This window comes from Anomalospiza imberbis, chromosome 1 (genome assembly GCF_031753505.1).
Source record: "Anomalospiza imberbis isolate Cuckoo-Finch-1a 21T00152 chromosome 1, ASM3175350v1, whole genome shotgun sequence".
NCBI classification, from domain to species: Eukaryota; Metazoa; Chordata; class Aves; order Passeriformes; family Viduidae; genus Anomalospiza; species Anomalospiza imberbis.
Window position 1 is genome coordinate 127,579,927 of NC_089681.1, and position 26,986 is coordinate 127,606,912.

The 26,986-nt window shown below is 40.7% G+C and overlaps 1 protein-coding gene across 10 annotated transcripts in view; it reads right to left on the minus strand.

The window, feature by feature from the left end:
- DYNC1I1 (dynein cytoplasmic 1 intermediate chain 1) overlaps positions 1 to 26,764 on the minus strand; it is a 185,288-nt gene extending 158,524 nt beyond the window's left edge. The window contains exons 1-4 of one of the 10 annotated variants that reach the window (XM_068210672.1): positions 26,442 to 26,757; positions 9,189 to 9,306; positions 6,959 to 7,073; positions 4,212 to 4,353 (exon numbers count right to left, since the gene is read on the minus strand). In XM_068210672.1, the coding sequence (XP_068066773.1) occupies positions 4,212 to 4,353; positions 6,959 to 7,073; positions 9,189 to 9,296 (365 nt within the window). In that variant the 5' untranslated portion in view covers positions 9,297 to 9,306; positions 26,442 to 26,757. Of the gene's footprint in view, positions 1 to 4,211; positions 4,354 to 6,958; positions 7,074 to 9,188; positions 9,307 to 26,441 lie in introns of all 10 variants that reach the window. The other 9 variants (XM_068210658.1, XM_068210650.1, XM_068210641.1 and 6 more) reach the window with 9 other exon arrangements.
- Between the last annotated feature and the right edge of the window lie 222 nt (positions 26,765 to 26,986).

The window sequence follows — 26,986 nt, forward strand, 5'->3', positions numbered from 1 at the left end:
CTCTCCATGGGCATCTTTCATGGTGCTTCAATTATATTAGTTAGTATCCTCTCTAGACACTAGGGTAGCAAAAGTTCAGAGTATCTACCAGGGAGATGCATACAGTTATTACAAAGGAGTTTTATGTTAATAGAGGCAAATTTGTGTTTCACACTATGCTACAGCATAGGACCTCTCAGCAAATGCCTTTACCTCAGCCTTTTTCTTCACATGCATTCAAATCTACACTGAAGTTGTGTGTGTCTGTGCATATGTAAGCTGACCATCAGCAAGAGGACACAGGGAATCATCAAAATGCTTAAAAAATACTAAACAAACCAAACCACTTATCCCTAAACATCTAGACATATTCTATTCCAAGGAGAATCTCCATGCAATCCTGCAATACTGTCTTATGAAAAATGAGGCATGTCTGAATACATCATATAAGAAAGCTCTGTGAACCAATGACCCATCTATTCAGAGATGGGTATCTGCTCAGGCTATGTAATTTTTCCATCCTATCTGTTGTAGCACAAGCAACACAGGCATTAAAAAAAGCAAAGTGGGATGTGTAAAGCAATGTGGAGACGGGTAAGTTGCTCTTTGAGCAACAACTGGGCTCCAATGAATTGTCCAGGGTAGCCTGGTAATTAAGAGCACCACCAGAATCAAAGTGTAACACACCTCTGCCTACCCAGAAATGATCCCCAAGACCACAAAAACAGATATAAAATTTGTCTCTCCTGGCCAACGGAAAGCATTCAGTCAGCAGTTTCCAGAACAGTTATCCATCTAACATCTGCTTATTACAGTTGCTATCATGGCTCAGAGGGAAGCTGGAATGCTGCTCAAACCTAATATTTTCCCAAGTGACAAATAGCAAAATGGTACTAAAGATTAAGCAGCAAAAAACAATGCCATAGAAACCTGGGATGAGGAAGACAGAAATGGTTCCACAATTCAGTGCTATTACAAAGTCCACCCCATCTCTTCTCCTAATATAGTGAATGGCATCAGAGAAAAGACAGCACTGCTCTGGCTATTGTGCTGGAGATAATGGACAATGGTCCTGAAGGATAGCAGCACTACTAGTCTGTAGGTTGCATGGCAGAAGTGACTACTGTGACCATGCAGCTTTTCTTCCTGTGCAACAAAAGGGCTGCACAATTTTATGAATGAGCTATTGTTTGACCTTTTATCTGCCTGTTTGCCACACACATTATCCTGGACCAGCAACAATGATAGAATGATAGAAGATCCCACAGAGTCTTTAGGTAAATTGTTTTATCAATGAATTTATCTCACTATTGAATTTTTTTCTGTTTTATATTTCTCCAACTTCAATACCAAACACTTTGCTGCCTTCACCTTTTCAGCTGGAGGAGCACGTTTGCTCCTATGTAGCTATTACACTTGGTGAGCAAGCTACCAGTCAGTTTTCATCCTGCAAAGTAAGATTGAGATCTGTGGTTCCAGTACTACAACTACTTAACAGTGTTCAAACACTCCAGTTTATAATTTTTTTCTCCTGAAAAGCCGATGTCATAAACCTGAGTTTCTGGCTGAACTACATTCACTTTTATATAAGAAATCACATATGCTTGCTGATCAAAGTGTATCTCAAATATACTTGGTGACAACGGGACCAACAGATTAAGTCTGGAAACTACCAGAAGTACCAACAACTCAAAGAAGTATGAACACAACCTAGTCCCATACCAGAATCTGTTCCCTCTGACGGGAACTTATGAAGATCTCCTGCATTCCTCAAAGCTTTCAACAGAGCCTGTAACAAGCCGAAATATGTGACTTCACAGCTTCTTTTTTTTTTTTTTTTTAGTACCCATCATCTTCCTCCGGGGAACACTTCAGCAATGAGTAATCAGACTGCCAGGATTTCTGCCAGGCTGTGTGAGTGAGCTGGTCATTTCTGCAGCAGTTAGCAACAGCAACAACGGACAAGCTGTGATCTGTGAGATTGGGGCATTAGCAGCTTTGAAACTAATCTGCTCTCCCCTAAAGCCTGAGCTCAGCCTAGTACAGAAAAGGGAAAGATATAACAAGCATGATGGCATGGCAGGAGATCCAGCAGAAGTGCCCCCTCGGTCACAGAAAGTGAAATGGAAAAATAAATTAAAATGAAGCAGGATAACCTTGTTTATTTAGATACACAGGCAACAATATATGCAGTAGTCAAAATAAGTTAGATACATGGTCTGGACACCTCTCAGAGAAAACAGCTGAGGTGGTTTCATCCTGTTTACCCACTGTGATGACAGTTCTACAACATCTTCCTCGCCAAGTCTGACCACTCTATTACACATGCAGGCTTGAGTGCACCTGTTCACACAAACACTGAGCACATCTACCTGCACCCAGTGACACTAATTCAACTAATTGCCACTCAATACTATCCACTGGCTACAGACATTCCCCAGGGCCTGCTCCAGACATTATTTCCATTACCACAAGCCAATCGCTCCAGGCAAAGATCTGCAAGCAGCCTTCCTGGCACACAGCACAGCACTTTCAATACCTGAGAATATGCCAAGCAAACTGGGAGACTACAAGCAAGGTCTTAGGATTCCCACTGAATTCCTAGTATGGCCACAAGAAGCCAGAAAATGGATCCAAAATGAAAGCTCACAATGCGGAACGTCACGAGCTCAGAAGAAGGGGACAAACTCCATTCTCCTCTGAAAGGACACGTGGTCATGTGCTTTCATTGCTTGCTGCTGACAGACAGCCAAAGTGCTAGCATGGGTAACAGCCAAATAAATTCTTCCAAGAGCCTTTTTTTACCTTAATGGTAAAAAAACTACACCATTAAGGTTCATAGGAAAAGCAGGAATTCAGAAGTCTCCACCAGTTTTGTCAGAGCTTCATACAGGACTGTGGTAAATAGCTTCATCCTGAACAGCAGCCTATACTTTGCTTAAAAATGATTTTTGTTCTAGTCAAAGTACTTTGACTTGTTGAAATCTACTGCATTTACTTATGAAGGCAGAATTACACTATTTTCTGTGTTTAAAACTGTTACATCTTACAGGCTAGGGCTTTTCACTTAACAACTTACACTTCTTCTAGAGGGTAGACCTGGGAGCAGGGCTGAGCTGATTTAATAGCAGCTGCGCAGCACCCACATCGCAAGGGAGAGTGTGTGCATCTGGCTGAAGGGGACACAAGATACCCTCTGCTTATGAAAGTGTGATTTTTCTAAGCAGCAGGCTGGTGTGGCATGAAATCTGGTGACCTGAAGCTCTACGTCTGGAGAGGTATGGTATGATGTCTACTGAGCACTGTTAACTACAAAAAGCAATCACTACGCTTTCAAGCCATTAGCAGAGTCTTGGCGCACAGACTTGGATGAGCTGGCAGCTCAGCCCTATGTTGAATTAGCGTGATACAAAAAGAGCTATTAGGATCCGTTTTTTAAATTTCTCAAAACATACAGTATAGCTGCTTATATACAGTATAGCTGCTCTTCTTACTTGAACATACCCTTCTTTACCAGCAGCATCCTCACAGTCTCCTTTCTTTCCTATTCCAGAGAAAGAATTATTTTGGGATTGCCACTTCATTTTTTATTTCCCCCATGGAAACAAAAATAATATTACTCTTGTTTCCATCCCTCACACACATTCCACTTTCCAACAAGAAAAGAGGTGCTTTACTTCCATTCTGCATGAAACTCTCCAATATCCAGAGTTTCCAAGGCAGAATTGCCAGTGGGTCCTGGGATGTTTCAGCCTGTTCCTGTCCAAGCTCTTCTTTGCCACTGTCAGTGGCACACACTGCAGTGAGCAGTCACAGCAACCTGAGGCAACCTGGTGTTACATGAGGAGGAATTCCAAGGGGACTGGTTAGGTGAACAGAGAGAACTCAGCATGAATAACAGGTTCTACCCCTGCACACATCTCCCTTTTGTCTAGTGTATTTCCAAATATCATAAGAGCTTTCTGTAGGCCATTTCAGAAGTTTAAATTTAGCTCTTGCTTCCACTATAAGCTTTGGATCTCAGAGTTTAAGATCCATTTGCTGCATGCATTTATTTGCCTCACATCTAAGACTACTCTTGCTTGATGGTAGCACCCAGTGGACAATGCAGAAATGAAAGTACACATTAAATACAGCATGATCTTATTTAAGCAGAAAAGGAAAAAATGGGGAAGTAAGAGCAAAGTGAAAAAATCTCACATTTATTGCAGTCTGTTAACTCTGTGTCTTACCTTCCTATGGGTCCCAGATCCCCTGAGTCCTGGCTGCCTGCGTCACTGGGTGTGCTCACTGATTTCGAAGAGGGAGACATAGGGGTTGGGACTAAATAATGAAAATAACAGGTATCCCATGTTAACACATGCAGCGACTGCACTGATGAAGAGCAGTGTCAGACAAATCAAAACCAATGGACCAAAATGATAGTGGATGAATGAGTAGGAGAGTTTGAAATGGTGAAAGCAAATAAGGAAGGAAAGAAAAAGAAAAGGAAGAGAGTCAAGTGAATTTAAAGTCTTCTGGAAGTGTTAAAACTGACATGTATCTAGACAGGACTGAAAGCCCAATGGGAATCTACAGCTAATCAATGGAGAAGACACCTGTGGAAATAAAATAGCACTTGTTTTCTTGAGTCTGGTTTGAAGTTGACTTGCAAAAGATTTTAAAGTTATGAAGAAGTATCAGGGGCTTGTCTTGTCAAAAAACTAAGTGAACTCTTCTGGTAAAGTCACGTAGGCAACAGAACAAGCATACTTTTCAAATTCTGAATTTAAATCGAAAGCCAGTGTCCATTAGATATGCTCTAAGGCTGCAGTGTGGAAATGACATCAAAATAAAAGCTAAATAAGGAAATCAGCTAAGTTAAAATCATTTCCCAAAGATGCTGAAAATACATAGTTTACTTGGTGATTGTTTTCTTAAGTAATGTAGGTCATAAAAAATTTCCATTTTGGGTGGGACATGATTTCAACACTCAAGGAAAAGTTTCCCTTGGTTAAGACACTATTTGCCCAAGCTCTTGAAATTATTTTCTCTTTGCCTTGTCAGGGCTTTTGAAGCATTTTTCATGCAAAGGCAATTTTGTTTCCTGAAACAGGAAAGGAAGTTCATAGCTCAAGGTCAGCCCGAGTTAAAGCTCTTCAGCAAATAAATAAATAAAAGGGTAAAAATATCCTGATTTCTTTTAAAATGGTTTCTCAAAAATATTAAACATTAAGAGATGGCTCCAGTCAAGATTCAAAGCAAGTATTCTTCAAAGCAGCCACATTGAATAAAACACAAAAAGAGGGGTTAATGCAAAAGCAAAGTTTCCATTTGGTTTAAATCATGTGCATTTCCTTCTATATATTTAACAGAGTAAAACTTTAAAATACTTTGTTATGCTTTACAATGTATAATGACAGACCTGTCAAGAGATTTGGATTTTCCATATGGTCAAGCATTTATTGCAGATTCTCCCTAGAGACTGTCACAGAAATGACTGCAGCATGAAAAGTGAATTCATCTTCGTGACAGCCCTTTGGCAGGTTACAGGTATGTCTGGTTGTTTACATATCCCATATTCACAGTGAGACCTGCCATCATGTGAAGGTGGAATTAAATCCTCCTTTGTATATTAATTGTGAGTGTATGTAAAGGGAACAAAATACTATTTTTAACTAAAAGGAATCATCTTACATGTGAATTTACATATTCTTTTGACAGTTTCAAACACAAAAAATTAAGATAAAAACTGATAACTTGCAACATGAATGTATGTGTTTGGTTAATAAAATGATAAGGACATATATACTCATCATATATACTCATTCTTACATAAAAATGAGTATTTTTAATGCTATACATTAAAAATATATCTGATTTTATCTTGGACCTTACTTTTGTATCATGATATAATTTAAAAAAACATATTTTATTATACGTAACAATAACCTAACCATTACTTGTCAGACAATTCTGAAAGGTGGTGTCTAAAAGTTTCAGTCACTCTACCATAACTTATAAAAATAGTAACTTTTCTCAATAAATGTTGGTTGATGCAAGTAATTAATTTAAATTCCAATTCAGGATGTCACTACCTACTTGCATATGCACCCAGATATCTCTACAAGGTGCTTTCCTAAACCAAAACTTCAACATTTTGTCAAATTTGAAGTTTCTTCTATATATTACTGGCAAGAATAATCAGGGATAAAATCCTAGATTCAGTCACAAAGAACTTAATGAAAAGCCTTGATAGCTCCAGAGGGGCCAAGGTTTCAGCTAAAACAAGTGAGAGTGACCCCAAATTTGAGGGAGAGGGGAAGGGGAAGAGGAAGAGGAAGAAGAAGGGGAAAAGGAAGGAAATTTCTCGCTTCAATAAATGAGGCAGATATTAATCAAGGTAATCCATTCGCAAATACTGTATGTATTTTTAAACTGAAGACTTCAGGTTCTAGAACTGAAACATCAAAATCAAAAAAGAGGTCAAGCATATGAAACCAGAGCAAAAATCTAAAATAGTGTCTGTTGACAAGCTTTTTTCTATTTGTGATTTGGGTTTTTTAAATTTCGTTTCTCCAGTTTTGCTAAATTTTAAAAGAAACTCAGTGGGAGTTCCCACATGACTATGTTTCTCCTTCCTTACAAATGCTTAATTTGAGTTTTTGAAACAAAACTTGGGGCTAATGAAGTACAGCACTTATATTTTTGAGTGAGAAGATAGAACAGTCCATCAGAAAAGAAATCACTGCTGGTATGCAAAACCAACCTGCATTATGTTCATAAAAAATTCTTGAAGAAATGAAACAGATGTTTTTGGCAATGACAAGTATTAAAAATGCCATGAGCTTGTATACGTGAATGGTATGGCAGGCATTCAAACAGAAGAGTTCACTTCACTACTACAGCCAAAAATCAAAAAAGCCAAGCATGCTTTAGTAGAAAGAAAGCATTAGTTGTGGCAGAGCTGAATGCTTTACAGTGTGCTTCTCTTAAATACCTAGAGGTGGTTCTGGGGATATACCAATGCTCTGCAACAAAGCTTCTGTCTCTCTTCTTTTACGGTCTAGGTCAGAATCTTCCTGAGCTGGCTCCTTCTTCTGCTGTAGATCAGCCTGAGTTAAACCAGAAGGAAACAAAAGTTTATTTCATCTATAATCAGCTCTAGCCATTATATGTGTAGAAATATTTGTATGCACTACTGCTTAGGTACAATTTGAAATTCATTTTGATACTTTTAGGTAATTTATAACTTAGATAATTTATACTGTATATATCAGTAACAGTATTTTTTCTTAAATGGATGGTAAAACTGGTCTTTGCAAAGATTTTTGCAAGGATTTTTACAGGACTATGATGGAAATTTTCTGCCTCTTACTCAGGAGGTGCAACTTATTCAACTAACATAAAAGCTGACCACAGAACAACAGGTATCATTACCCTGAATAAAACTGTCTCTTTCCTATTTACTTCAGGATCAAGAAAAAATTTTCATCGCATTTCAGTGATGTAGCCTAAGGTCCTATATTTGGTCTCACGCACTTGTTGGGAAAAGAAATACTTATCATTAACTTCAATATCCAAGAGGTGCAAAGGAAAGAACTGACATCTCTAAACTAGGACTTTGGCAGCCCTTGGCCCACTAAAGGTCCACAAGAGCCTTCCCTCTCTGCTTAGCTATCTCTACCTCCTTGGAGCTTCCACATATTAGCCTTCTCCCACTCTGATCTGTGGGCATCTAAAAACAGTAGGAGAACCTGCATTAGCCAGAATCCCACATTGAGGTTGCCCTTTCTGTTGAAACCAGAGTGCTGGAAAAGAGGACTTGTACAGTTCCTCAGACTGGTGTTGATCTTGGTGCAGGCACAACAGAAAACCTAGAAATTCAGAAGCATCCCCATGTTCTCCAGTTTGGAGACAGCCAGGAAACATTGATTTTGTAGTCAAGGCCCAGGCATATTCCTGTGCTCAGCTCTTCCCATGAACTATCTCACAGCATGTAGGGTGTAGACAGCTCCCCTGCACCAGTGTGAATGGCTAAGCACCTTTGTGAGTACCACCTTCACTCCTGGAGCCATCTGGCACCACAGCACAGCCCATTTACACAATTATGCACAGTAGCATTATCTGCAGGCAGGTTTTAACCACCACAAGTTCTCCACGAGGCATAAAGTCAGAATCAGGGGACGCAGAGAAAGGACCTAACAGCTCCCTTGAGCCATTAGCTAAGCCCCCCCTCCCTCTAGTTCCTTAGTAATGAACACTGAAATAATTACCATTTAAAGATCTGCTTATAGAGGACTTCCCCAGTGAGTCCAAGAGCCTCACTGGGGTGTGTGCTGTAACTGCACAAATGTGGCTCAAATGATAAAAGATTAAAAGGACAGCCAAAACTGGAATGCTGATTTCTTGGATCACATCACATTTCCAAGGTAATTCCATGAAATTCACGTACAATATTAAAGTGTCAGTTTAAAAGGAAACCAGTTATTAGTAAAGGATAACAGGTGCTTTAAACTATAGTAAGCATTGACATTTGAAGGAAAGGAAGCATAATCACTTAATGCTTCTCTGACTTTGCATGAAAATGAATATCCACTCCCTGTCAATTCTCACCTCTATTCCACTAAGTGACTGAATAAAAAGAAGTACAAATCCCTTAATGATAAACCTAATGCATATTTGTCAAGGACAAATAAACTAATATGTCAATCAAACTTTAACAGAACTGAAAGATGCACCCATGCCAGAAGATGAAAATGCAATTGCAATTATGTTTTACTTTACTGGAGAATAATAATTGTAAATCTGTTACCTTAGCTAATAATCAAACTAGTCTTCAGAGTACAAAAATACATATTTAGATTGTAATGGCTTGAAAAATGTGAGTGTCCTCCTTCTGTCTTTCCCCACTCTCTACTCCCTTTCCATTCAAGGAGAGCCCATGAAAAGGCATTGTGGCAAATCAATTTTTCTTTCTCCATACACATGCACATCATGTTGTCTAAACTGTTGTCATTTGACAATGCTGTGGTTTTAAAAGCAATTCCTTCACCCCAATATTTTCAACTGAAAAAAAAGCCTTTTGATTTTCAGGTTACTCTGACGTGGGTTTGAGTATCTCATTCCACATGACAGATACCCTGGGGCATATAATACTGATATGTCAAAACCTCAGCAAGCCCCTTGTGCACGCATAAGCTATCTAAAAGGTGGTTTTGCAAATTTACCTCTTTTTTCTTCCTTTCTTCTTCCTTCCGTTTCTTTTCTTCTCTTATCTGAGCCAAACGTTGTTTTTTGCGCTCAAGTTCTGCTTTTAAATCACTTTTGTCTGACATTTTGACTCTGCTGGAAACAAAAATATGGAAATCAAGGTGAAAATGGAATGATTACCTTATTTACTGAAAAAAAAGTTAATTTTATTAAAACGGGGGCTACTAAAATTGCAACAAATATATTTCTATATAAACACTGGTCCTTGGACTATACTGACATTGTAGGAAGTGGAATATTTTCTTCACAATTTTAATTTCAAGAAATTATACCAGAATATCACCAATTGTGGAATATATTTTCAGACTACCTCTACTACAATATTACCTTTGTGAAGCAAACCTACTGCTGTTCAAAATAATGTTTTCAAAGCGAAGGTAAAGTCTTTTGATTTCAAAAGACTTTCAAAGTGAAGCTAATGTTTTTTGATTTCCACAATCTTCAGCAGCTCTGCCAGAGTGTAGAACTCAGATCCACAAACAGATTCCAAGTACCAGAATCAGAGCTGCCCCAAACAGCCCCATACTTCTTAGACAAGTAATAATTTTACTTGAAAAAAATGGAAACAGGAGAGCTTTTGCTTATGCAGGTGCATTGTACAGCTGCCAAGCAGGATCCCCTGTCCCACCAACACAGTCCCACACAGACCATCAGTTCAGCCTCAGTATCCTTCTCACATTCACCCCTTCAGCGTGCACTCTCACCAAGCTATGAGCTATCCTGCCCAGAAATCTCTTCCACCCTTTCCAGGGAAAGCTGGGCCATTCCCCCAAGAAGCTGCAGACAAGGCATAAAAGCCCAGCAAATCAACACTTCTCTTTAATGAAACAGCACATTGCTCTGCCAACAGTCTTGTGTTCAGGTCATCTTTCCAAGGGGCAGGAGACATGCCTAACACTCCTGATTTGATGCCAACCACACAAAGCTGGCAAATCATTTCTTCTGAAATACTGAAAGACCTCTTCCACCATTTAAACCCACTTTTCTTTAGAACAGTGATGTGAAGCCCCAAATACTCTTTTTCTTTTAAATCTCTATCAGCCTATACTGATGTACACGAGCCTTCAAAATGAAGGGTAAGGAAATAATAGGTCATTCCATGCAGACATAGAGCCAGATCTTTAAAGAAGATACAATACCAATCTTTTTCTACAGTTGTAAAACCCCACCAGTGTTGCACAAATCCATAACTTAAGTCACAGATTATTTATTGATTTTCTAACATCATAATCATTATGAACTGTAATCTAACTGTATAAATAGCGATTTTCTTATTAGGACTTTGATTTCAAGGACAGTTCTGATTAATACAGCCATTCATGAAAAGAGTTAACTGCCTTTCCTATTCACACATCACCAATCATATCCTCTGCTGCAACTCAAAATCAGTCAGATCAATGGCAGTGCCATGTACACGCAATGGAAGTCTGTTGTTCATTTGATGCATGGGAAATTTGAATGTCAACTCGCCATTAGCATAATGAGAACTCTGCTCATATTACTGCCTGGATGGGTGGATGACCAGAAAGTAAAATTATCTGCTAAAAATTACATGGCACTTTCACCCATCATGAATTTCACTGCAGACATCAGCTTCCTCCTCAAAATGTAAAAGCCTGATAGTTAGCCTGTGAAACAGAGGATATTGCCAACAAAACATCACCTGCACATTAAGCACAATCTTGGCCCCAAATGCTTTGTTGTCTTTGCAAGCATTTTCCTTAAAGGAAAGAATAGAATAACATTTGGAATCAGACAAGGAAACCATTTAATGAATAGGACAGGCATAAGAGCAGCCTAAACTCCAGCTCACACTGTCCCAAATTCTGCACTTCAGCAGAGCTGCCCATGCTGGCAAGGCACCCTTTCAAGGCCAGGGGACTCTGGTTCCATCCACAACAACTTCCAACAAATAATATAGCTAGGAAGGACAGCTGCCAACCAATGGGACAACTGGTTACAGTGGCTGCATGTGGACGACCACCATTTCTTTATTCCTCTATCACTCTCATCCTATCCATAATGGTAGTGCTATCAATAGGAGAAAATCAAAACTGTCAGAAGAAAATTGCATTTGATATCAAGAAAACTAAGCAGAAGCACTTAAATTTTTGTGATCAGCTGACATCAGTGAGCTGCTTTTTACATGAGAAATGCTCATAGAAAAAAACAAGCATTTTAATGGCAGAGCAGGTAATGTTTTGCCTACCAATCTGTTCAGGATTTCTGTGTCTCTCTTAGATATGGCTGAAATCCCATTTGAAGTCATTTTCCTAATCTGTTGCACACATTTGAATTCTGATTATGAAGTTACCCCTCAGAGACCTTTGGACTAGAAAGAGTTTTTGCATCCTTTTAGTTCTGCAGTTTGGCAATAGAGAGAGAGATCCCATTTCCATGCAAAAAATATGCAAATGTATTTTAAGGCTACTGACAGAAACCCTGAGGGTTTGGCATCCCTTTCAAACTGTTTGTCAGATATCAATGAATGCTTTCTAAAAATTCATTCCCTTAATGTCAGGGAAGCTAACTAGCTTTTCCCCTGATTAGAGCATCAATGGTTTAGTGCCTGGCCCCTCTTTTACAATGCTCCAGTCAGGGTGATCTAATCCTATTATAACTTTGCTCTATTTTTAACAAAATAGATCTTATATACAACAAAGACGATGTATTAAATTTCCTTCAAAGAATGTTGCCAGTGCTCAGTTATAGACTCTCATCCTGAATATATTATAGTCATGCCTGAGCTCCCAGACAGCTTACCAACCTGAAGGCTGGCTATTTATAATTTTAGCACAAACTGAACACCAAGGGTATGTAACCACCTTTCTTAGATGCCAGCAAACTGGTAGCAATCAAGGAGGCAAATGTACGTATCACTCTGCTTGGCAATAACCATGGAGTTAACACTGTTCATTCCTGGGAGCAAATTTCTAATAAGTGCCATTCTGAATGCCAAAAGGCATGCCACACCAAGAGAGATAAAGGCAAACAGTAAAAGAGATTTACTTTTAACATTCTCTGTGGTGCAGAATGACAGCCCAAGGCTTGTGCTCAACCTAATCTCCAGCCTGGGAGAAGGCACTGGTCAGAGGAATCACTAAGGAGCACATCTTGTACTGAAGCAACTAAATCCCCTGTGTGGGAGAAGGAACACATAGGAACAAATACACAGAGCATTGAGTAAGTGTAGAAATAATTATCATAGCAGGGCAACAGCCTGGGACTCCCCTGTTCAAGAGAGATGCAAAATCTTAGATCAATTTTTATTTGTTTGGCCAAGTTTGTCATGGTTTTAGAAGGGGACAGAGAATCCTCCCACTCCAGTAGTGCTTACCACACTTGCTAGCACAGGTTCTTGTTATCAGGACCTTGCACAGAGAGCACCTGCCTGTACTCCCAAATCTTGAAGAAAATTCTCATTCCTTTGAGATACTGAAGAAAGGAGCTGGCTCCTCATGGTATGCCTTTTTATGAAATGGAGTGCTCCATTTCAAGATGTCAGTTTTGTTTTCCCCATGTGCATTAAACATGCCTCAGAGTCCTCTCTTAGGCTTGGAAACACAGTTAATTCCATTTACACACCAGACCCAGTGCGATGGCAGCTATCCAGGCCTGTGCACGTGCAGCACTGGCTTCCAGGGACTGCTTTCTGGAACTTCACTACCTACTGCCCTAGCTCACAGCATTCCGGATGCCCACAGTGTACACGCAGAGCTATCCCTACCATCAGTACAGGTAAAATCAAAAGAGTCTGGGTATCCTAGGACATGATTCCACTTTTCCTAAAGCACATGTTTAAAAGCAGCTAAGATCAAGCATGCCCCAAAGTCACCAATTCCTCTTTAATGACGATAAAGGGCCCTGGGTGATCTATATTGTAAATGTCTCAGACGGGGTGAGAAGAATCCTATCCTTACAATGCTTCCAGCAGTTCCTTTTAGCTTGTCACTGTATAAAACAAGATATTTGAAAGACAATTTACATTAATCTTAAAATAATAATCATGTTTGCATAAACTTCTCTGCTGTACACAACATATTCCAAACTACTCCGCTGAGCTCATCCCACAGGTAGTAACATCTCATAACCATCTCATTTGTGGTAGCAGTAAGAATGTAAATATGCAAATAACAGCATTTTATCCTTGACTGGACTAAAAGCCACGCAAGTACTTTTACATATGCAAGCCAGTTTTACTACAGCTTTATAAGCTACAAGGTCTTTATCAATTATCAGTATCACAATATTTGAGCAGATATTTTTTCAAAGCATTTCTAAGAACACTTAACAGCAGAAACAGTCAAAGGTATCTAAAAAGTTTTACTTGAATTTCAGTATCAATAAGTTGATACTTAGAGTAATAAAACCAGAAGAACAGGTACAAAGAGTTGCAAGACGTGTACCTAGATTAAATATAGGAAAAAATAAGCCCAAAATGCCCAATGTATATCAAATAAAATAAAAAGATAATTACAACAGTGCACTTTTAAAGTAGAAAAAGTAAACAATATATAAGATCTCCCTTCTCTTCCAGACTGTTCTTTGTATTTGCTAGGATAGCATTTTGCCTGCATGCTTTTGCCAAGCTCATCTAAAAAGGAACCTAAGTTTCCAAATCTGGTAGCCCATAAAAAATCGTACAGATTTTACTGCTTTTTGGTGTTTGCAGGATTTTTACATGCTGTTCATTCAGTAGGCTGCACTAGAGTAGAAATTTTCCAAAAGGAGTAGAAATTTTACCCTTCATGAGCCTTGAGGTCTTTTCTGGTTTGTGAATTCCTGTCTTTTTTGTTATTATCTCTGTTGCAATTACCAAGGGGATTCATTAAATACTGTTACATATGGCATTAGTCATCCTATATAACTAATTATCAATAATTGATTCATTAATGAACTTCTCTGAAATAAATAGGCAGCATCTAGCATTTAGAGATGCTGTACATGTATTATTCATATGCCTTCATAAATAGCCAGTTACTTGAGTCCAAAACTGCAAAACATATTTGTGTGAAATACAAAGGATGTTGCACAATAAAATATATTAATTACTCAGTGGTTTTGGTTTTAAAGAATGGGTTTATAGAGTAAATGGGAGTACCACTACTACTGAAACTTTGACATATGAAGTGATCCACCGAAAAAAATTATTCATTTCTATAACGTACTGTATTTGGCACAAATTAGCATCTTTCCTACAGTTAGAAATATTATATATTTTTACAATACAAAAGAATTCCCATGAGATGTACCTATGACTTCCACAACTTTAAAGTGTGCATGCGAATTATGAAGCTGTACAAAGCAGATAAACAGCTTTTGTCTGTAAGAAACCTGAGGGAGTTGCCACCCTAGTATAAATGTATTGTAATACATCACATTCATTTGAAAATAATGTTTGAAACACACTTCAAATGGGCAAGAGGGGCTAGAAGCATCTGAACAGCAATTTTTAAATAAACATGAGTGCCTCTTTTCATCATGCATCAAAATTTGCACTTGACTTCAGTCGAATAACATAAATAATTTTGCTAAATGGGCATATCAATGTTTACAAAATCACAACAATGAGCAAATATTTGCAGCTGCAAAAACTCAGCATTTGCAGTATTTAGAGGAATCTCCTGTGTGTGATGAATTCAGGAAAACACTAAGTAAAATTGGAGAGACTAAGTATTTTTTCTACATAACCTTAAGGCAAAATAGTCAGGCTTTTTACACTGCATCTGTGTATTTATCTATAAATAAAAATGGTTGTCAAGTGTTACATTTCAGGAAATGTACCATTTTTATCTTTCAGCTTCTGAACATTTCTAGCAGATGGGCAAAGGTCTCGTACTTTGTTCTGTAAAGGTTTACAAATCACAAGCATCCAGAGATTTGGTTCTGTGCTTCCCCCTGGTTGCTACGCAACAGGTCAGCACATCTCCAGCCTATTTATTTTGATGCTGTCAGGGCATAAGATATGTACCCACAACTGCCCAGTTACACATCCCTTACAATCTATTGCCATTTAATCTTTTCACTCTTGTTCTTCCATAATGGCCCTACCACAAAATTAACTCAGTTTCAGCAGAACTGTAGGGTCTCCACAAGGCAGCATGTGAGCAGAACTCTACTACTGCCCATTTTTCCAACCCTGGGAGTAGTGCCAATGAAGCAACACCTTCTTGTCATCCCTATCTCTCTTGCCCCTTTAGTCTCTTAAATTTACCATGATCTTTCAATTCCAACATGATGCCTCAGGTTTTAGCTTTTACGTTTTTAGGGTTCTGTGCTGCTTTAGTGTCTATTTCTGAGCTTCATATTAGAGGATGTTAAACTCTCTTCACAGAGTAGGTAGAAAAAACAATTCCTTCTCTAGCTGGAAACCAAGGACAAATGATCCAAATCTCAGGCCCAAGAGCATAAACAATGACAGAATGAAGACAGAAGAACAAGAAGGATGGAACTTCATAACCTAAAAGCTGTAATTGGACAATTAGCTCCAATATGCTAATGGACCAGATCTTATAAAAGTGTGAGACCCCGTGACTGGTCGTCCATTTTGTGACCATTTTGGGTTCATCTTGGGTGTAGTCCTGGCTGGGTTCTTGTACTGCCCAAGGTGGATCTGTTGAGGCCTCCGAAAAAATACCTACTTAATTCTTTAACTCCGTCTAGCCTCTGTTCCAGGTCAGCCTTCACAAGACATCAAACAAATCTAGTGCCATGGAAGAGCCACCATGGCAGGCTGAAGGGAAAAATCTGCTGGCAACAACATGCTGGAGATGAGCAACAAACACACAACATTCCAGCAAGGAACAGAATGAACTCAAGGACTCGTACTAACATGTCACTCTTGCAAAACTGCTGCACGTCTTGCACCAAATATGCTCCCTTTATATTGAATTCCACAGAACCAGCTGCATATACCACCTCAAAGAAAACTGAATTTTATATAGGTCTTTGAAATGTCTTGGATTTTCTCTCAATAAGCATGAATGAGCTCAGTTAAAACTGTACAATGATCTCAGATGTGCTTCTGTGAGATGGTCCTCAATGATGCAGCAGCCAATACTGATTTGTACTTTCCGGGGATCTGACTGAGGAATTGTGCCCCAGTTACAAAGAGCAGATATTTTTAACAAATCAACCACTTGCATGCTTGACAACATTTAGATCTTGTAGAATAGAAGATTCCTAAGCATTCTTGGTCACTGCCCTCTCTATCAGCTTCTGTCTCTGTTATCTTTTACTGTTTGGCTGCCATAACACTCAGGATTCCACATGTGGCTCTGTATATGGCAGGGAATTGACAAAACAAAATTCAAAATTTTGTGACTCTACATTCCCCACACATTAACTGGTCTTTCTCATTGCATTGTGTTATTTTCTGTGATTTTCCCAGCTTGTTCCAGAGAGGAATTGCAGGATGAACAGATCAAGAGCAGCCCTTGTGAGAAGGACTTAGGAGTGCTGGTGGATGAGAGGCTGGACATGACCCAGCAATGTGCACTCCCAGCCCAGAAAGCCAAACCAAACTGGGCTGCACCAAAAGCAGTGTGGCCGGCAGGGTGACAGAGGGGATCCTACCCCTCTGCTGTGCTCCAGGGAGACCCCACCTGCAGTTCTGCATACAGCTCTGGGGCCCCAGTAGATTGACTATTAGGAAGGACATGGACCTGTTGAAGTGAGTCCAGAAAAGGCCACCAAGTTGATTAGAGTGATGGAGTACATCTCCTGTGAGGAAAGGCTGAGAGATTTGGATTTGTTCAGCCTGGAAAAGAGTGGACTTTGGGGTGACCTAATTGCAGTTTTCCAGTACCTGAAAGGAGCCTACAAGAAAGGGAGAGAGACTTTTCATAACAGCTGGAAGTGACAGGACAAGGGGAAAGAGATTCAAACTGAAAAAGAGTAGGTATAGATTAGCTACTAGGAAAAAAGCTTTTACTGTGAGGGTGGTGAGGCACTGGAACAGGTGCCCAGAGAAGCTGTGGATGCATCATTCCTGGAAGTGTTTAAATGCCAGGTTGGATGGAGCTCTGAGTGAAAGGTGTCTCTATCCACTGAAGGGGCCTTTGAATTAGAAGATCGCAAAGGTCTCTTTCAAAGCCAGCCATTTTATGATTCTGTGACCTAACAGGATAATTTAAAGGCGTTTCCTCACATTAAAAGACAACCAAATGCAAGCTGTAAATTGGCAAGATTTTAGAGATGGATCATGTGAGAGAGGTAACAATCTAAACCTCAAGTTGCAGGTCACTAATCTAGAAAAATAAGAGCCTTGAATTTCATGTCTTTGATTTCCATTTCTTTGGTATGTATTTCTTATACAATGATCATCTGCTGCTCTCATTGATATGCTTTCCAAAACCTGTATAAAATATCTTGTTCATCACAACAGTACCAAAATGCCTCTCAGGAGTAAATTTAATGATTTTCAGAAACCTAACATTGAATTTTGCTTCAGGTTGTCTGCTAGTCTCTCCTGAAGTGGACCAGAGGCATTTTCTCCATCCTGAAAATATTTCAGCCATTAAAACATGTAATTTCATTCCATACTGGGGGCTAAAACTGACCCCTCTGACTTTTCCACCCTCCTTCTGAGATAACCCTAGCGGTACATGGCCGCAAAGTGATACTTAAAGCCATTTACCCAAACATGAAAAATGCATACTCTAGTGTCTGCTTCTTAACCCAAATATGACAACTGCCAGAGATACATCAAAGAACAAGCTATGCTGCCATCACACAGGTTTTGCTGGAAGACTTACCCAGATATTGTTTCTTTCTTATAACAAAATATGCTTTGCTTTGCCGCTGATGTCTGTAAAGATGTAACTAGGTTAAAAATATTACATATTGATTTCAGCTCTGAAGTCAAGACAGCTAAAGATTTAGAAAGTAGGGAAAAGCTCCGGCTGTAAGAAATATACAGAAAGTTCTCAAAAAGTAGAATAAACGACACTACCATTCTCTTTTTACTTCCCAGGGCTTATCAGGCAGTACTAACAAAGCAGATGAATGCTCAGAGCCTGCCTTAGCCAAATATCCCTGTTGATCGACAGAAGAGAAAAAAGGTATGTCCAGATAACAAGGCAAGATGATAAATACAGATGTCTAACAGCATAATTTAAAGGACATATGCAAAGAATTTGAATATGAGAGAGGACTAAGAATCAAGAAATCTATTCCATTTACCTTTTCTGTGATTAAAGCGTTCCACCCTAATAGGAGAAACATGTTTTGGGGTTTGTTTATTTGTTGGTTTGTTTGTGGTTTGGTTGGTGGTGGCGGGGGGGTTGGACATTTTTTGTCTTGAGAAGACTGAAACCCACATTCCTAGAGTGACTGCTGGCTAATGAGTGAGAAGGACTGGAGGAATGGAGATTGCATTCCTAATCATCGAAACTATTTTATATTAATTTATTTTCTGCAAAGATTCAATGGACCAGAAGAAGCAGATGCGAGAGAGCGAACATTAATCCCTAGCAGAGGCCCCTGGGTTCTAGTCTTTGTTTCAGGGTTAGTTTATATTATACACAGTGACTGTTTAGTTTACAATACAATGCTGTATTTAGTATCTGGAGCTAAAGACTCCTGTTTCTTCCTGAGCAACTGAAGCAAGGTGATAAAGAGTCCTTTCTATTTCTCCCACATGCTCTGTTGCATTCAAAGAAACTTTAATACTTTAGACTTATGTGAAGCAGCTTCAGCGGGAAAGACTGGAAAGGTACTTACTGCAGAAGACATATAGGTTGCCGGTCAGAGCACAGATGAAGGCAAATATCTCTTTAAGGAAAAGTAAAAATTACCTGAGACTCCTTTACTTTAGGTGAGTCCCATTAAAACCAGGAGCAGATGCTGTTAGCTGCAGCTCGGCATGGAGCACACAGTCTGGCAGATGGGCTTGAGGAACTAGAGATGAACTAGATGGAGCAGCCTCAGAGAGACAGGGCAGACACCTTGGCTGTGGAGTCTGGGAGCTCAAGGGTAAGAATACACCAGAAAAGGCCAAAAAAAGGCAAAAAAGTGAGTTTCTAGAGACTTCCTGTGCTTCAGGAGCCAAGTGAGAGCCAAGCTGATTTTTGAGGACAGAAATTTTAGTTTCTGTTTCCATACCATTTTGTCAGTTTAGATGCAGCTGAGCTTCCCAGGCACCATAAGAACTTCCAGTTTGGGGAATTCAAATATGCATCCCAGGTTTAAGATGTGGACATGCCCTGCGCTTTAAACACAGTCTCCTACAAAGGCAATGCTGGCTGCACATGAGCTCTTCTCTACCCGCCCCACACTTATCTCTCAAATGCCCTGGCTTCCACTGAGAAGAAGCCTTGCAAAATGGGCTGACTGAGAGCAAAAGCAAACAAGTCCCTGTCCTAAATTGTGGGGCAACCACATCCCTGGAGCATACTGAAGGACACCTCCAGAAGCAAGCCTTAGTGCATGGCCCAGTACGCCAGGACCTTGGCTCCAGAATTTGAGACCAAGACGTTAGTTAGAGACCACCAGCTTCAAATGGGGAAGGCAATATAGACAGTTTTGGAAAATATATCAACATTTACTAGTGGCTGTCAAAATACTGGACCACTGAAAGGTCCACAAGGCAGCTAGAAATTATCCACGTCTGGTTTTCAGCCACATCAAACTGTTAAACTGTTAAACTGTTAAACTACAGATCACTGCAGTATCAGAAGAGAGAACCAGAGAGAATCAAGAAGTAATTGGGTAATATTTAAAGTTAATCCTCTAGCAAAAGTGGACATTGCATGATATGAGAAACCACAGCAGTGTTATTGACATATATATATATACACACATACACAGTACCTCAAGAAAAATAACACAAAAAATGGGAGGCAACCAACTTTACTTACACTTACTCCTAATTCATCACTTGATTTAGTGAGATCAGAAACTTTCTTGGGAAACAATGAAACTTAATTAAACTTTACTGAATGAACACTGAGGAGGTACAATCTCTATTTAAAGACTTCAAAATCCACACAAGTATTAACTAATATTACTGCTACATTTTATTATAATTTTGTTCAAAAAGACTGATATGTTTGTCAGTGTGGAAGTCTAGAGTTTTTTATTTCCCTGTCACTGATAAGTAAACAATAAACCCAATAAGTGTTATGTATATAAAGGCTGCTGTAAAAGGTGTGGACAGTACCAATAGTAAAGCTGAAACACAGAACTTTTTCCATCTTAGCCCCTAACAAAGAGTATAATTTACTGTCATCTTTGAGTTCTATGCTTTAAGCATATGGGAAAAATCTTAAGGCTCTTTAATTTATAATTATCAGACAAAGTACTGAATTTGCACAAGGTGTTTTTAAAATAGTTTCAGAGGCCCTTAAAGGCTGAGAAACTAGGTTTTCCTGCATTTTCTTGCCATTCAGCTTGCTGTGAAAAAGAAAATATTGTGGGAAATAAAGGGACAGTTTTCCCACGGGCTCTTTCAGTACAAAGAGAGAATGGCATCACTGTTTTTTTTATTTTGCCTCCAGTACAATACCCTCCTATCCCATCAGCACAATTTTTCTTGTATTATTATTACTACTGTGGAGATAGTGAAAGGCAAGAATACGACATCACAGGCTTTGCCAAGTGCAGCAGATTATGTACATGAATAGCTAACTGCACACTAGGGGGTATGATTTAGGTCAAATTTCTTGTTTCATTCCAAAAGGTTATAGATTTTTAAGCCATTGTTTAGTGCACAACACAGTTTGCAGTCATAAGCACATATAACCTGAACTATCTTTTCTCTGGTTTTTGCAGAAGTAATTTTGCTCCTAGCAATAAAGACTGGCAGAAGTTGATAGTCTGTAACAAAGTGCTATAAGCGTGTGATAAAGTTCTATGAGCAGGTTGAGCTAAAAAGGACAAAGAATTAATTCATTTAGGGGCAAGTAAGTTCTGAAATAAATCAGAATTATGATACAAACCACCTTCTGGTTCAGCAATTGCTTAAAATGTAACAAGAAACAAACTGATGAAAGAAACAATAATGTCATATGACTTTGTATAGTGAGATTAATGAAAATGGCAAATCTTTTATCTTACTTAAAGAGAAGGAAAGCATGTATTCTGAAATGTCACATGAGTTTAGACAGTCCCCCAACTTTGTGCTGTGAGAATCTGAGTAGAAATTCTTTTAAAAGCTCAGTGTCAGTGGAATAGTCTTTAAACCAGGACAGACAGGTTTAAATATAAGGAAACATTAGAAACAGTCTGGATTGGTTTGTTTTGTTGGTTTTTGTTTGGTTGGGTTTTTTTTTTTCCTGTAACCCTGCTTTATTACATATTTTAATTTCTGGAAATATACAATAGCAATCATTTGAAGTGTCTTTGCCCCAATTACCAAGTGACCTGGTAACCACTCTGATCCTAACAGTGGTGGTCTAATGTGCAAAACACGAAACAAGGGCATGCCTTGAATAGTAAGGATTTAATATGACTCTCTATGCCCTTTAAAAGCTAAGATCTGTTTTAATGGGTACAAAACGGAAGGGGTGAATAGTTTAAGGCAAGAGAAATCTATATTTTCCCAGCATGTGGTCTAAGACCTACAATGATTAACTTTCAATACTAACACAGCATAGTTTCAGTACTAACATAGCGTAGCTTTTTCTCTCAAATTCAGCCTGAAAATATTAGAATCAAGGAAGACTTGATATAAAGTGATATAAATAGACAAGAAATATATCCTCTCTTATACTTATTTATATTTAATCATACTAGGCAGTTTTTTGTCTTTGCCTTACTATAACTCCCCATTGTTTGAACAAAAAACACACTGCATCTTTCTGCTGGGCTGAAGTGAAAAATTAATAACTGAGGAGCAGGAGTTGGAATTATTTGTACCACATCACAGCTGGAGGGAGAAAAGACCAAGGAACTAATATAATTTCTATGCTAGGGAGAGAAAACAAAGGGGAGGGGAAGGGAAGGCCAGCAAGAAGGGAATGTGATGTTAAGACAAGTATTGAGTAAAAGAGAAAAGGGTAAGCCTCAAAGAATGATAGTAAGAGGGAAAGGAAATGTGAAGAAAATATATCACTTCACAAACAAAAAGTTAAGTCCTTAAAAGATTCCTTCTGTAATTGTTTTCTGCTGAGTGACAATAAATGAGCCTTCCCCTTTAAACAAATTATTGATTAATTATTCTAGAGCCAAGCAGGGACAGTCAGCCAGCATCCGGAGAACACAAAGGGTAGAACTGCACTGCTTCAGAAGGGCTCCCAGGAGGTCTGTTCCTCAGGTTGATGTAACCTGTCTCTCCAGATCAGCTGATTCACATGCATGAGAGCAGTGTTAAATATAAAACATGTACTTATACTGTACGATTAAGAGCCAAGAATCACAAGAGACATCTAAGCAGTTATTCATCAGGTGACACAGATCTCAAAAACTCTGTTAAGTCAATGCAGAACTCTCATTTCCTTCAATAGTGTTTGGAGAAGTATCGTGGCTTTCAAACAATGAGGGCAGCTGACTTCTGCCATCACTCTTTAGGCTCGGTTCACCACCAGAGAAGTCAGAGAGAAACTCCCATTACTGTCAGCAGTGATAGGGCTGACACCTCTGTCCTTAAACTTGAGCATGGAGTTAAAGTGTGCTGCCCATAAAAGGCTTCAAAAAATGGTCACTCCTGCTCCATGCCTTCTCCACGCTGCACTGCACTCCCAGATACTCATTAGCATGCTTTTGTCTTAAAAGGTACAACAAAAAGTGATGAAGATGCACAGTAAAAAAGAATGGGAGTCAGGAGGAATCGGTAGGAGGACTCAGGAGGAGTCGGTACATCACCAGTCATGGATTATCAGAGGTGTCTTGTATCTGTAAGATCTAGTGGCTCACACATTAGTCTGCTTCACAGCTTCCTGCAGCTCCTGCCATCTGCCTGGAAGTAGCCATTTTCCCAGAAAAGTTGGCAAGAGGATGCCACATAAAATGAACAGTATCGGGGGAGCAAGCTCATGTATACTGTCTTATTTTGAGGCTTGCAGATGGCCAAGTGAACAACAGCTCCCAATGTCATCTCTAACTAAAAAGAGCTAGCACACTTTTAGATGGATTATTACCAAGTAGCAAAGGGACATATTGCATAAATTTAGACTGAGTCTGGGTCTCTTTGTGAAGCAGTATCATTCCTGCATTACCATTTCTGCATGCTCACAAACAGCTGAGGAGGAGACCATTCAAGCCCTCATCTGAAATGTAAGCCCCCATATGGACATGTAAATGTGTACTCACCTGCAGGATTTGTGTTGCTCTGACAAACAGAAATAAAGCTGCACTGGCAAAAGCATAGTTTTACTAACACAAGTTGCATCTGTACTAAGGGCATTTTGCCATCATATTCCATCAGTATTTTGGCTGGAAAATGTCCCTTTTAAACACAGATTACATCTAGAGTCATTATGGCTTGTTTCATTTAAGATTTTTAAAATAAAATCGGTAAGTATTAGATGAGTATTGCACTGAGAGGTCATTATGTCTGACTATGGCTGCAGAAAGCCTGAGACTCTATCTCTGCAGATATGAATTACCCTGTGCACCTCAGTAAGGATTTCAGTGTTACCTCCCTCCAACTTCTCTGCAAATTAAAGCCCATGGAAAAGACAAGGAGGACAATCCTGTTAACATCCCACCACCACCTTCAAGCAGCAACTCATTTGGCACCAGATGTTGGTAACTCTGAAAGATTCCTCATTACTACTTCTGCTGCCTGTCAAACCAAGCCAAAGGAGCTCCACAGGGCACTTGAGGCATAGCCCTGGTTAATAAGCCTGAGTAGTCCTAGAAAGTGACCACAAATATGTTTAAAATCTCTGTGGGAAGTTATGTTTGAGGAGCTGAAAGATACCACATGATTAACTGATTCACTAGCAGGAGTAAATGAAGCTTTCGAAAGCAATACTGCCTTTCTATACCCTTATGATTTTCTACTTCAATCCCTTATCTTTTTCCCTTCCAGCCCACTTCACATCATTGTCCAATATCCTGCAATGGTGGTGCCTCTAACACAGCCCGTTATTAGAGAAACTAGCTCAATGTAGTATTCCCCCTCTCTCTTCTTGCACGCTGGAAAACAGAGGGCAGCAAGGAATGCTTTTTGAAACCTGTCTTACAAAAGAAAACTAAGAGACTGAATCTGTTAATTTATTTGAAAATAAGGCAGGTAAGTTCTTGTTGCATCGTTTAGAGCACCTACACAGAAGACAGCTGCTAAAGGAAGGCTTTTATCTATGGGAGGCATAACAGGAACCAGAAACCTGAAGTTGGAAAAATACACTGAAAAAAACCACATTTCAATAATGAAAAAAATAGCCACTGAAAGGCATCACAAAGGAGGGCAGTTCACTGCCCTTCCTTCTATAGAAAGAGCTGGAAGGTCAGCTTCTTAATTTAAGATCTGCTGGGTACAAAAGGATATTTCCCGGAGTGTTCTTTGAGTAGCCAGATCTCCAAACTTCCAGTAATTACTGCACGTGTAACGTGTGGTTTATTGCTGCTCCTTTAAAGATTCCTCTCCTAAACTGTGGATAAGGCAGCACTACAGTTAGTGAATTTTTATGGTAGACTAATTTGAGGCAGAGGTGCTTAGAGCTGAGAGAAACTGGCCAATCTAACTCTAAACCATCTTTTGGATCTCCATACACCTGGCCCTCAGAAGTCCTGCTTAACAAGGAAGATGATGGCAAGTCCTAATCTTCAAAACAGTCTGTTCACAGAGAAGGTACAGAAGGGACAACACATTGTGTATTTTTACAAACTATAAATGGATTATTTTGGGAAAAGAAAACAAAGCAGAGGATGCACTGGTGTCACAGTGAGCACTCCCATGGCGAAAAGACCCAGATGTAGCCCCAAAGTTTGTATTGAAGAAACCATTTCTTGCAGAAAAATGCTGCAGAGAAATTATAAAAGGAATTTTATTTGCCTTCACTAAATATGGAGAATGTTACTAGAGATGCCATCTCAAATGAAATAAAAACAACAAAAAAAGAGCTTAAAAGAATCAGAATAGCAAACATGTAACTTCCCCCCCTTAACTTAGCAAGAACAAATGAGGCACTTCAACAAAGCACATTGGTAGTAACAGAAATTAAATTCCCCGATTGCTCTGATAACACCATCTATCAGGAGACAGGTAGTCCTGGGACCTGGGATTTCCATTCTGAAACACATTTTGCAGTCCCGTGCTTCGTGATATTTAGTGCAATTTCCAATGTTATTTAAAGTCTTCAAGTAAAAGTGAAGCACTGACAAAATCCCGTATGTCAGGATAAATTTCCAGGTATGAGTGCCAAAGTCACGTGCTAACTTCATGTCAGGTCCTTCCATCTCATGCCCTCGATATTAGCAGGCTAGATTGCTTGATCTGCCAAGAATCCTTATGTTACATGCATTTATAGCTCAAATCTGTACTTTCTGTCAATGGCAGTATTGACAGAAATACAAACTTTCTTCCAGTCCATAAAACAGGGGCTTTGTCTAGGAAATCTGGGGCCTTATGTTCTCTGCTGACCATGGGGGATTCCTGGGATGATGTAACTGCAATAACATCCTTTTGAAAATCTATTTCACTGGACTACCAGTGAAAAAAGACCTCTGGCTGACTCCCTCCTTCTCTCACCCTTTTAGGGAATTACCTTAAGAAGGAGGAAAGATCTATTTACTGTCCACCGTCGTCCTGGACTTGAGCAAACCCGCTACTGCTCACTCTGTGTGAAGAATTATAGATGAAAAACTTTTACCACCCCCTTTTGCTTTAAGCTGTTCGGCGCACAGGCACCAGCCGGGAGCCTGCGGCCGCCACTCGCAGCCGGGGCCGAGAGGCGCCCCAGGGACCGGAGCAGGTGCCGAGGCCGGCGAGGCTCGCTCACCGCAGCCCTCCCGCCGACGAGCCGCCAGGCCTCCAGAGCCCACCCGCGGCGAGGGCCGGCCGGCTCCGCAGGCAGCCGGGGATGCCCGCTCGCCCAGCCGGGGATGCCCGCTCGCCCAGCCGGGGATGCCCGCTCGCCCAGCCGGGCCGCCTGCCCGGGGAGCGCCTCCGGCGGCCGCACCAGGCTCCGCGGCCGCTGCGCATCCCGCGGAGCAACTCCCGCCCCGCTCCTCCTCCGCCAGCGCCGGGCCCAAGGGCAGCCCCCACTCGCCACTCCGGTCCGGCCCCGCCGCGTCCCGGCCCCGCCGCCCCGCGGGTGCCTCACCCCCGCCGGCGCCCGAGAGATGCGGAGCGGCTCCCGGCGCCTTGCAGCCCTCACCGAGCCCTCGCCGCCGGGGGAGCAGAGGGATGCCCCGCTGACTGAAGGGCTGCTGCCAGTAGCTGCGTCCTGTCGTGTCGTGCCGAGCCGAGCCGAGCCGCGCCGAGCCGAGCCGAGCCGTGCCGCCCGCCGCTGCGGCAGGACCGCCACCGCCGGCTGAATATGCTGTCTCACGGTGGACAGGCTCCTCCCGAGAGCTGCTGCTGCCGCTTTCCTCCTCCCGCCTCCTCCTCCTCCTCCTCCGCCCCGCGGCCCCGGTAGAGACACCCCCGCCGCCGCCCGTGGGACCGGGGCGGGGCCGCGGGGGCCGCGGGGCAGGTGGCGGCGGAGGGGCCGGCTCAGGGTCCCCGCCCGGCCCCCCAGCAAGTCCGGCCTGAAGTGCGCTCGCTCGGCTCCGCGATGTTCCCCTCGCTGTCACCCCCACAGTGGCGCAGGCTTCGCCCCAGGAGCAGCCGAGCCGGCAGCTGCACGGCTGTCAGCACAACACCGGC